Genomic DNA, 11,775 nt, shown 5'->3' on the forward strand with positions numbered 1-11,775 from the left:
TGTAGACTGCAAGTCTGAGGCTAGCCTGGGCTATGTGAGACTCCTGTCTCAAAATAACAAAATAAAAATAAAATGTAAAAGTAAAATAAAAGAAAATATAATAATAAAACAAGGTGATGTGGCGGCCTGGAAGTCAGACACAGCCTCAGGAGAGCGGTACACCCCTGGTCTGGGGTGGCTTCCTTTGCTGGGGACAAAGGCAGGTAGACCTCAGTCAGAGAATGGAAGGGCCGGAATTTCCCCCTCTGGTCTTCTTTCAGCTCTGACATCTTACGCCTCAGGCGGGTCCCGCCCGGTTGCCTAGGAGACGAGCGCCCCTCCCGGCAGTGCGGTGTTCCCCAACGCCCCGCCCCTTCCCCGCAGGTGGCCGCTGATTGGCCCGTTTGAAATGCGCCGGGCGGGCGCTCACCTGCGCTCGCAGCGTCGCCGCCGGGCTCTTCTAAGCCGGTGTGTGAGTTCCCGCGGCCGCTCTTCGCGTCCCTCAATCCCCGCCGTCCCTGCTCGGGGTCGGAGCCCGGCGTCCCGCGCGCGTGGTTAGACAACATAGGGCCTGCGGCCATGAAGGCAGCGTGAGTACCGGGCCGCGGAGGGGACCTAGGGTGGCGAGGACGGGGGTCACTGCTCTCCTGGCGTCGCGGCCCGGTTGCCCCCTCAGCGGAGCCCTGACGTGCAGGCGGAACATCCAGGCCCCGGCCCTGTGCCCGTCGACCCTGCTGTGCCCGCGCCCGCCGGGAGAGACCGCTCCCAGCCAGAGCTTTCTGCAGCCACTCCGGGGTGGCCCGGTGGTCGTCCTGCCGACTCCCATTTTCCGCACCCTTTTCCCTTCCGTGAGGCCGGCTGTGCGTGTTGCAGATTTCCGGAGAATCGGGGTGGGCGCGTAGCGCACTTGGGGGGCCCGGGATTGCGGTCCGCCGCTCCCCGGCATCCGCGGGCATCCCGGAGCTCGGGGCCCCCTCCCAGCCCCTGGTGGCCTTGAGGTCAGGTCCCTTCTGCAGGTCAGTTACTTTGCGCTATCTTTGTCCCCAGGCCATCCCGCGGGCGGACACTATCTCCCACGCCCACATTCCACAGTAATTGCGTGACACGTTGGGAGGGCCGCGTCCGCCGTGGTTGTACGGGGACTTCTGCCGGAGGGTTGGCTGTGGGATCCTTCCTCCTAGTCCCTAACAAAAAGGGAACTTGTTTGAATGAGGCCCAAACCCAAAGCTTTATGTTTAAATACGTGTACCCCAACACCTACCCCAGTATTTCCTGCATAAGGACTCTTTGCTTCTATGAATATGTTGAGAAAAATATTTTAAACTACAGTCCCAACGATACTTTAATTTTAGTGTTAAATACTGCTCTAGCCTATAAATGGGAACGAAAAAGTAATATGCTAGAGAAAGGTTGAAATAAATCAGAATGTCTTTTTCTATTGTTGACTTAAAAGAGCAAGAAATTGGCAGTTTGGGACATATTTAGGGCATAAAGGATAGTATTTTTGAGCATTCAATGACCAGTTGTTACTTGACAGTACAGCAGATTATTTATTTTCTATCTTTGAGATCAAACCCAGAGTCTTGTGTTTGCTGGGCTCTACCACAGCCATAGCCTTTAATTATAAATCTTGATCAAAGAATGAATTCATGTGCCTTTTTGTAGTTTACTGAGGCTCATCTCTTGTCAGTTTTGTCTTGGTAATGACTGTTTACACAGAGTGTGCACCTCTTTAAAGTTAAGTGTGGTCAGTTATTTGTAGACATTGTCAATTTGTGACCATAAAATTGGCTCAAGAAAACATAGCAAACTATTTTAAATAAGGAACCAATAAAAACTAAGGGTTTAAGAATGTCTTGGTAGAGTGCTTGCTTAGTATGAGTAAGTCTCTGGATCTGATCTCCAGTAATACAAAAACAACAAAAACCAAATAAAAAGTCCCCTGAGGTACATTTGGTACCAAACATGTTATTTTTCCAATTAGATTTTTAATTACTTTTAGATTATTGCCACATTTCTCTAATACAGTTTATCCTTGTTATTTGTACAATTTTTAGAATTACTAAGAAATAATTTTATAAACCCCAGGAAGGTCACGTTTGTTTGAATTCTCTGTGAGGCTTTGTGTTAGTATTGAACTGAAATTTCTCTTATTTATGACCAGGAAAGCTAAGACGCCCAGGAAACCTGCAATAAAAAAAGGATCCCAGACTAACCTTAAGGACCCAGTTGGGGTAAGGTCCTTGTGGGTTTCTATGTGTATTCTTTATTTAGTTTGTTTCTGCTATTTGTATATTTATGGAAGGGGGAGGAAGAAGTGATGTGGAAGTTGAGTCAAAGAGCAAGCAGTTAGTCAAACTGATTTACCAAATCCTATAAAGTTAGTTCTGGCTGTGAAGGTTTGTTTCTCTATTGGTTAATTAGCCCAGTAAAAGGAAGTCTTTCATTGTTGACTACAAACCTCCTATCACAAATTATAATTTGAAAGTTGCTGAAAACTACCAGGTTCATGCTGTGCTCTTTGGGATGGAGCAGACTTTCTGCCTAGATAATAGTCCTCTCCCCCCCCCCGCATGTGGTAGTTGATGACACATTTCCCAAGAAGAACCCCCAAACTCCCAAGTTTCATAAAGACTGGTATAGAATAACTTGATTTAGTTAGTGCATCCTTATGATAAGAGTTGCTTTGCTCTGTGATGTTATACCATCACCCCACCTGCTATTGGAGAGGGTCTCTGGCTCTCATTTGCATCATGTACTGTGAGCATAGCTGGACATGTGTTCTCAAACTTTCTGTGCTACCTCTTAAGCTGACACTTTGCTCTTTTTTTTTTTTTTTTTTAAGACAGTCTCACAGAGAGCCCAGTCTGGATCTTGACCTTGTTACCTTCCATCCGCTTCTACCTCCTAAATGCTGGGATCATAGATGTGTGTCACCACACCACCACACACAGTTCACTAGCAGTTTGAAATGACATGTAATTACAAGGGTTCTAATAGTTTTTTTCCCCTGCCATTTAAAGAGATTGTTAGTACAGTTTTATTATTTGTGCACAATGCAACAGGAAGAGAAACTGTGTGGTTTAATACTTTTTAATGTAAATTTTGATTTAAAGCATTTTTGAATTTTACCATTTGAGTAGCATATTTTGATTTTCATGCCTCTCAGTTTTGTAGATCATTTGTGTGGAAGGAAAGACCAAATGTTTGTGGATAAATGAATGACAAGCTTAAATGGAAAATCAGGGAAGTTCATTGTATTTGAGGTAGCTCATGCCTGCAGTCCCAGCATTTAGGGAACTGAGACGGGAGGATTGCTAGGTCAGCCTAGGCTATAGAGTTAGACCCTGTCTCAAAAAAGCTAAACAAAACAAAACAAAAGGAAAATCAGGCAAAATGTCAGCCATGTTTAAACATCTTTCTGGTTTTCTAGGTGTACTGTAGGGTGCGCCCACTGAGCTTTCCTGATCAAGAGTACTGCATAGAAGTGATTAATAACACAACTGTGCAGCTCCATACTCCTGAGGGCTACCGGTTCAACAGAAATGGAGACTATAAGGAGGTAATTCCTACTGGAACCAAGTTTTTACTTGGTATGCTGTTTCCTGAATGGCCATTTGACTTTAACAACATTCATTTGTTAATCACTTTTTTAGAAAGACTTAATGCTTTAAGCACCTTATGTAGAGGTGTTTGATTTCCAGGATGTATGGTTGTACTTTGGGTATATTGGAATTGGAGAATTGCTTTCAGGGATTGATTTCTTATACTGGATTTACAACTTCATCTGTAGAGATTTGAGTAACATTTAATAATAAGCTTTATATTCTTTTTTCCTTGTGCTGGGGGTTGAACCTTGGGCATATAGGCAAGCATTCTGCCACCTGAGCTACATCCATAGCAGCATTACACATTTGTGACAACCTTTTATGAACTGCTTGTTTTTTTGTTTCCTTGTGTGGTTTTTTTTTTTTTTTTTTTTTTTTTTTTTTTTTTTTTTTTTTTTGGTCTTTTTGAGACAGGGTCTTCCTATAGCCTAGGTAGCCTGGAACTTGCTATGCAGACCAGCCTGGCCTCGAACTAACAGATCCGCTTGCCTCTGCCTCCCTAGTGCTGGGATTAAAGGCATTGTGCCACCATGTCCAGCTCAATATGTTTTTGTGTATGCTAGTCTCACCGTGTCCAGACAAGCTTCACTCTTGTGATCTTCCTGCCTCAGCCTCCTAAGTGCTGGAATTACAATTGTATATCCACTACCTGATGCTTGTTTCCTGTGTGCTGAGATTATAAGCATGATTCACCTGCCTTGGTGAATCAACTTTGCTACCAAAGTTGATCTCTTTGTCCTCACTATCTCTCAGCATCCTTCTCCTTCCTAAAGCACTCTTTTTTTCCCTCTCTACCTCCTGCTGTTCTGTCAGTAGCCATTCTTTGTTGACTTCTCCTGTTTAACTTCTAAATAAGATGGGCTATGTCCAGGGTTCTCTTTTCTCTATCTTCGTATTTTGAGACAGAATCTCACACTGTAGCCTGGCCTAGCCAAGAACATGCAGCAATCCTACCCCAGCCTCCTGAGTGCTAAGATTATAGGTGTGTGTCACCATGCCTGGGGGCTCTGGTTTCTACCTATACTTTACAGTGGATTTACTTATTTGTTTGTTTATTTTTGAGACAGGGCCTTATTATGTATAGTCTAGAACTCAAACTGTATGGCCCAGGCTGGCCTCTCAGAGGTCTACTTGCCTATGCCTCCTAAGTGCTAGGATTAAAGGCGTGCACCACCATGCCTGGCATCCTGGTAGTGGTTGTAAATGATCTGGAATGCTTATGTCAGATCAAAATCTTTTCTTAAGCTCTAAATTTCAATATCTAAACACTTGATATTTGCCATCTCAAATTTTACATGTTAAAAAAGAGCTCTTGGGACTGGAGAGATGGCTCAGCAGTTAGGAGCATTGGTTATTCTTGCAGAGGACCTGAGTTTGTTTCCCAGCACCAACATGATGACTAACAACTGTCCACAACTCCAGTTCCAGGGGATCTGATGCCCTCTTCTGGCCTTTGCGGGCATTGCATGTATGGATGCATTTACATACATGCAGGCAAAACACATAAAATAAAAATAAATTTTTAAAATGTTATCCCTTCGATAGCTCAGCTGGTAGAGTAGAGGACTATAGCTAACCCCCCAGTAGGAGTCATCCTTAGGTTGCTAGTCCAATTCCAGCTTGAAGGAGATACTATTTTCAGAACTGGAGAGATGGCTCAGTGGTTAAGAGCACTGGCTGCTCTTGCAGAGGACCTGGGTTCAATTCCTAGTACCCACATGGTAGCTGACAACCATCTGTGACTCCAGTTCCAGGGGAATACAATGCTCTTTTCTGATCTCCGTGGGCATTGCACGACACGGGTGTACTTACATACATGCAGGTAATACACTCATACAGATAAAAATAATAAAATGTTTTTCAAAAAGAAGTAAAAAAAATGTTTTAAAAGAGCTCTTGATCTCCCCTACTCCCTAAATTGCTTCCTCTTATCTTTTAAAGTGAGGATATCATGTTGTCTAATTGCTCAGTCAGTCCAGAGACCTGGAACCTGCTTTCCACTGGCCTCTGCTCATATTGAGGTCATTCATAGATATCCTGTCAGTTCTGCTGCAAAGTATATTTTAAGATTATCCTTTCATGTCTGTCTCCACTCCCATTAGCTTGTTCTGAGTCTGATTACTAATCACTGAAACCAATACCTCTCAAACTATGATAGTGTGGTGTTTTTATCTTGATGCAGGGCAATGAATACTTTAGCTTGTCCTAAATGGAACTAGACTTGCTTTGTAATCTGTCCATTGAGAAACATGCATGCAGTGTAGTCCAGGATGTAGCAATGTCAAATGGCAGCAAATGTTTCTAAATGTTAAGGAGACTGGTGACAACCAGTTCCCCGGTGTTGGTCTGCTGAATATGCCTTGAGTAGCACCCACAAGCCTTTGCTGCAGCCTGCCTAGACTGCTTGCTTCTATACAGGATCTTGTCTGATCATTTCCACAGAGCTGCCAGAATAATCTTAAAGCAGAAAGAGATCTTATCACTTCCTTTTTTAAACCTTTCAAGGAATAAAATCTTTAAAGGGACAGAATCCTGCTCAACCTGCCTCCCGGTTATCTCTTTTTCCATCCTTATCTTTTAGTGCTCATCCAGTCTTTTGAGATCTTGGATAAGCCAGAATCCCTCTGGCTTAGCCTGGACCTCTCTTTCCCTTGGAGCATGGATGGTTCGTCATCTTGATTTCAGCTTAAATTTTGCTGCTTCAGGGTGTTAAGACTACATAGCACTTCACTCTCCTCAGGTCTGCTATAACACTTATCACATTGATTTATTTGATGGTTGTGCATTGTTTAAGGATGAATGTATCTTCTCAGAAGTGCATCATTGGGTAGTTCTCATCATTTTGTGAACATGATAGAGTGTGCTTGCATAAACTAGATATAGCCTGCCATAGTAGACACTTGGGCTATACAGCCTACTGCTCTTAGAGTACAAACCTGTACTATGGGCTGCTGTACAGAATACTGTAAGCAATTGGACCATAGTGTGCATCTACACATATCTAGACTGATTTGTTTACACTAGTGTTGCCACACATTCCTGAGTAATATGCTGTATTTTTTTTTTCGAAACAGGATCCCCCTATAGTCCCAGCTATCCTGGAACTCCCTGTGTAGACCAAGTTGGCCTTGAACTCACAGAGAACCACCTGTCTCTGCGTCCAAGTGCTAGGATAAAGTCGTGCACCACCATGCCTAGCTCAATATGTTGTATTTTAAGACCAGTAAGCAATAGGTAGTCTGGGCGTGGTGGTGCATGCCTTTGATCTAGCACTCAGAGGCAGAGTCAGGCGGATCTCTGAGTTCAAGGCCAAGCCTGGTCTACACAGGGAATTCCAGGACAGCTGGGGCTACAGGGAGACCCTGTCTCAAAAAGACCAAAAAAAAGACAATAAGAATTTATTATTTTAATTTATCACTTCTATTTTAATCTTAGGGGACTATCATTGTTTTGTAGTCTCTTACTGCCTGAACATATGGTGCGTGTCTGTACTTGTTTACTGTCTCTTTCCTCTATTTTATGTAAACTTCAATGGTTATGTACCTTTTGGTCCTGTTTGTCAAACAAGTAATTTGGATTAAGTATGGATGCATGGTCTGGGAAATTTTGATGGTACAGCAAGTCTTTGAGGATACAATAAAAGTTGAACACTAACTTACTGAATTTCAAGTTTGTACAAATAACTTTAAAAAAAATATATTTTATTAATTTTATGTGTCTGAGTGTATTGCCTCCATGCGGGTAAGTGCACCCGTGTTGTGCAATGCCAGTGGAGGACAGAAGAGGCCGTTGGATCCCTTGGGACTGGAGTTACGGATAGTTGTTAGCTGCCATGTGGGTGCTGGGATTTGAACCCGGGTCTTCTGCAAGAACAACCAGTGTTCTTAACCGTGAGCCATCTCTCCAGCCCCTGTACAAATAACATTTAAAAAGTACATGTTAAAGTTTTGGTAGATTGAAAATTGTCACTGCCTTATGACAGAATGCAACACTGAGTACTTGAAAGAGCATTGCTCTGGAAATGTCTTTCCTGTTGTTCCAGGAGCTTGGATATGTACCTCAAGTTTTCTTTTCTCTGAAAGAAAGGAGTTCTTGACTCTTGAGGCCATCTGTTCTGGCTGGCAATGCCCTGCACATCTTTTTCATTCCATGATTCTTTGTTCTGATAGTACATTAGAATGAAAATGTCCACGAAGATAAGTTAGCCTAGCTGAAGAAGTGTGTTGTCTTCAACAAGTTGTTTAATCTGATTTCTCATTTATAAAATAATGGTATCTGCAAGCTCACATCCATAGGTTCAGCTAACTGTGAACTGAAAATCTTTGTAAAAACTAGGCATCTGTACTCAACACAGACTTCTCTGTGTCATTCCCTAAACACTACAATACAGCAACTATTGGCATAGTATTTGTATTGTATTAAGTATCATAGTAGCCTAGGGAGGACTTAAAGTTATGAAATGGCCAATATACCTTTTTTTTTTTTTTTTTGGTGGACTTGAGTATCTTTAGGTTTTGGTTTCAATGGGGAGCTTTGGAACAAATTTCCCACTGGTGTGGCGGCATATGCCTGTAATTCCAGCCTCATCAGAAATCCAGACCCTGTCTAAAAAAATAGCAATATATATGTATATATTCCAATCACATTTTTCAAGTATGAATTTGGTAATATTTCTGTTAATGATTATACTTTTAATCATATTTTGAATATTTGGTAATAATAGTTTCTTAAAAGTTGTAACTTAACATTTTATATAAGAACTTAAAGATAATATTTCCAATTCATTTCTGCTTTTAAAACACTGTACATTTGATAATTTTTTCAAAGGCAGTGAGATTTTAAAATATATTTTATTTGCTTTTATTTTATATGTATAAGTGTTTTACCTTAATGATGTGAGTATACCACATTGACTGCAGTGCCCATGGAGGGCACGGATCCCATGGAACTGAAGTTTCATGTGGGTGTTAGAAACCAAACCTGGATCCTCTGCAAGAGCAAGTGGTCTGAACTGCTGAACCATCTCTCCAGCCCCTGCTTTTGAAATTTTGCTATGCTATTTAAAATGTCTTTTTACATTTAGTGTGTGTGTGTGTATGCATGCACACGCGCACACATAGGTATGATGTGGAGGTCAGAGAACAACTTACGAGACTCACCTCTCTCCTTACATCATGTGGGTTCAGGGGATTAAACTGAGGTTCTCAGGCTTGGTGGCAAGCTCCTTTACCTACTGAGCCATCTCACTGGCCCTTGCGATATGATTTTAAGTGCCACCTTCATAAAGAAAAAGTAGAAAGCGGTGGGCAGGTGTGGTGGCCCATGCTTGTGATCGTAGCACTGGGGAGGCAGAGGCAGTAGGATTGCCACAAATTTGAGGCCAGCCTAGTCTGTGTTCCAAGTTCCAGGGCAGAGAGACCCTATCTCGTACAAACACTCCCTCAAAATAGAAAGCCATAAAATAGAGTATGTACTAATGCCCAAAATGTTTCACAAATCTAAGAGTCATTACAAAACCTTTTGTTTTCTTTGCTTCACTCTATGGCCAGTCTGGCCTAGGATTCAGCCTGCTGAGTGCTCAGTCTGCTTCCGAGGCTCACTATAATACCTTTTGTTTTATGTATTTTTTTATTTATTAAGGTCAGTTAAAACAGAATCAGTTTAAGTCTGTGAAGCATTCATGAACTTACCTACTTCTACATTTTCTCAGTAGCTGGTACTGAAAATATTTACTGGTCATATTTTCTGTATTTATGTTCTACTAAAGGGTCCAAGCTTTAAAGATACTCCTGTCTAGACTTGAAACATTGTAAGTGTAAACAGATTATTTCTAGCCTAGATACAGTGGAATTTCAGTGTTTTTTTTCTTCTTCCCACAGACTCAGTACTCATTTAAGCAAGTTTTTGGCACTCATACCACCCAGAAGGAACTTTTTGATGTTGTGGCAAATCCCTTGGTAGATGACCTCATTCATGGCAAGAATGGTAGGATTCTTGGAATTTGATTGGATTCTTTAATCTTATGATAAAACTTTTTTAATTTATATATTTAGTTTGTTTGACATTGAATTCAAATTTAATTCAGTAGAGTGATGTTAAACCTGCCCTTTTGAGCTAGTTAATCTTAGTGTTTTTAATACAGTGAAGAAATGTTATGCAGGACTTAAACATATAACTCATTGTCACTTGCTACACTGTAGGTCTTCTGTTTACTTATGGTGTGACAGGAAGTGGGAAAACTCACACAATGACAGGTTCTCCAGGGGATGGAGGACTGCTTCCTCGATGTTTGAACATGATCTTCAACAGCATAGGGTCATTTCAAGCTAAACGATATGTGAGTACAGTTCTTTTGGGTTGTGACTGTTTCCCTTTAGACACAGGACTGAGACACCTACGGGTATAGCCATACTGAGGAAGGACCAAAGTATTGGCACTATTTTGAATCTTATTTTTGTTCAAATGTGCTGAGCATGGCGGATGTGTGTCTGTAATATCAGCACTTAGGGAGTAGAAGCAGGGGTTGGAAGCCAGGGAATTGAGAGTACTGGGCCGGCATGTCCCTCAAAGTTTAAATGTTAAAGTGTTTCTTATTTCTTAAATTGTTTCTTGTTCAAGTGAAATTTTTTTCAAACACATGTGCGCGCGCGCGCACACACACACACACACAAAAATAGAGCCTGACTTTTTTCATCTATTTCAGGTTTTTAAATCTAATGATAGAAATAGTATGGATATACAGTGTGAAGTTGATGCCTTATTGGAACGTCAGAAAAGAGAAACCATGCCCATTCCAAAGACCCCTTCTAGCAAGTAAGTTATTTCATCTGTGTAGCACTGACCCAGGGTGGACAGAATTCTGTCCTGTGGTTTCTGTAGGCTTGTGGAATGGTGAACATGAAGTAGACAAGCAGGTCTGATGGTTGACTGCTGTGAGGTCAGAGTTGAGGTGTGCTCTCAAGTTAACAATTGCTCAGGTGTTCTGTCTGGTTTTGAGCACAGCTGAGTCAGTTTTGAGATGATGCCTTTCTGTAGCGGAGGTGAGTACCTATGCTGTGACTCTAGATGGTTCTGGATTGTCCTTGTGTGCCCACCCCCCACCCCAGTCTCAGTGAAGTTGCTTTATGCATTTTTGCTTTAATGGAAGCTCATCGTTACTAGTTTCTGTTCACTTTGGTATTTATTTTTTATATTGACTCGATGGGTGAAAATCTGACTTGGGGATTTGTTTTGTGTTTTAGACGACAAGTAGACCCAGAGTTTGCAGATATGATAAATGTACAAGAGTTCTGCAAAGCAGAAGAAGTTGATGAAGATAGTGTCTATGGCATTTTTGTCTCTTATATTGAAATATATAATAATTATATCTATGATCTATTGGAAGAAGTACAGTTTGATCCCATAAAACCCAAGTAAGTAGTGAAGAGAACTGCTTCTTAGTTGCTATCCCTGGGGAAGTTACCCCAGGGAGCCTTTGTTTCTGTGGGTGTAAGTGGGGATAATGCTTACTGGTTTTCAGGATGTGCTGAAATAACTGCCATGTAGTTAGTGCTCAAGAGTACTAACTCTTATTGGCTAGATAGTAGCAGTAATAGGAAAGTGATAGGTAGATTAAGGCATACCAGAGTGGCCCGAAGATCCATTTTAGAGATTAGTTTTGGAAAATTTGGCTTTAGGTTGTTTGAGACAAATCTTCATTTTATAAAGAGCGCTGGGCACCTTTGAATGCCTTGACAGTGCTGAGAGTTTTACAACTTGGGTAAACTTGTAACTCCTGTGTCTTGGTGATCTCTACAGGATGGATCTTTGCCTGTATAAGTAATTCTTAGCCCATCCATTTCTAATAAATGTAAAGCCATATTGCATTGTCATCCTGAGATAGATAGCCTTGGGTCTCACCTTGTTAAGTCTGAAGACCAGTTACCATCTGGCTTCACAAATAGTACCTCTGTGTCTATACTAGAGCTGCTTTACAAATCTTACCTCTGATAATTTGTGCATTGTTCCTGAGTGGATGGTTTTCTTTACCTAAAGACTGATCTTGTGTGCTTTGTTCATTGGGACCACTTAGGACATAAATAGTAGGAAAACCTGTGTCTTATAAATAACTTTTTATAAATGTCTAATGGGATATTACTGGGGAAATAGTAAAAATTTGTGAATTCTAATTGAGGTCATACATGATACA

General features: G+C 41.6%; 1 protein-coding gene across 5 annotated transcripts in view; it reads left to right on the top strand.

The window, feature by feature from the left end:
* The first annotated feature begins 387 nt into the window (after window positions 1–387).
* Kif23 (kinesin family member 23) overlaps window positions 388–11,775 on the top strand; it is a 30,234-nt gene continuing 18,846 nt past the window's right edge. For 4 of the 5 annotated variants that reach the window (XM_029565034.1, XM_029565031.1, XM_029565033.1 and 1 more), the window contains exons 1-7: window positions 398–569; window positions 2,144–2,213; window positions 3,413–3,541; window positions 9,467–9,572; window positions 9,788–9,924; window positions 10,291–10,400; window positions 10,829–10,999. In XM_029565034.1, the coding sequence (XP_029420894.1) occupies window positions 559–569; window positions 2,144–2,213; window positions 3,413–3,541; window positions 9,467–9,572; window positions 9,788–9,924; window positions 10,291–10,400; window positions 10,829–10,999 (734 nt within the window). In that variant the 5' untranslated portion in view covers window positions 398–558. Of the gene's footprint in view, window positions 570–2,143; window positions 2,214–3,412; window positions 3,542–9,466; window positions 9,573–9,787; window positions 9,925–10,290; window positions 10,401–10,828; window positions 11,000–11,775 lie in introns of all 5 variants that reach the window. The other variant, XM_008836382.3, reaches the window with a different exon arrangement.

The sequence above is a fragment of the Nannospalax galili genome, unplaced genomic scaffold (genome assembly GCF_000622305.1).
Source record: "Nannospalax galili isolate Female #2095 unplaced genomic scaffold, S.galili_v1.0 scaffold54, whole genome shotgun sequence".
NCBI lineage: Eukaryota > Metazoa > Chordata > Mammalia > Rodentia > Spalacidae > Nannospalax > Nannospalax galili.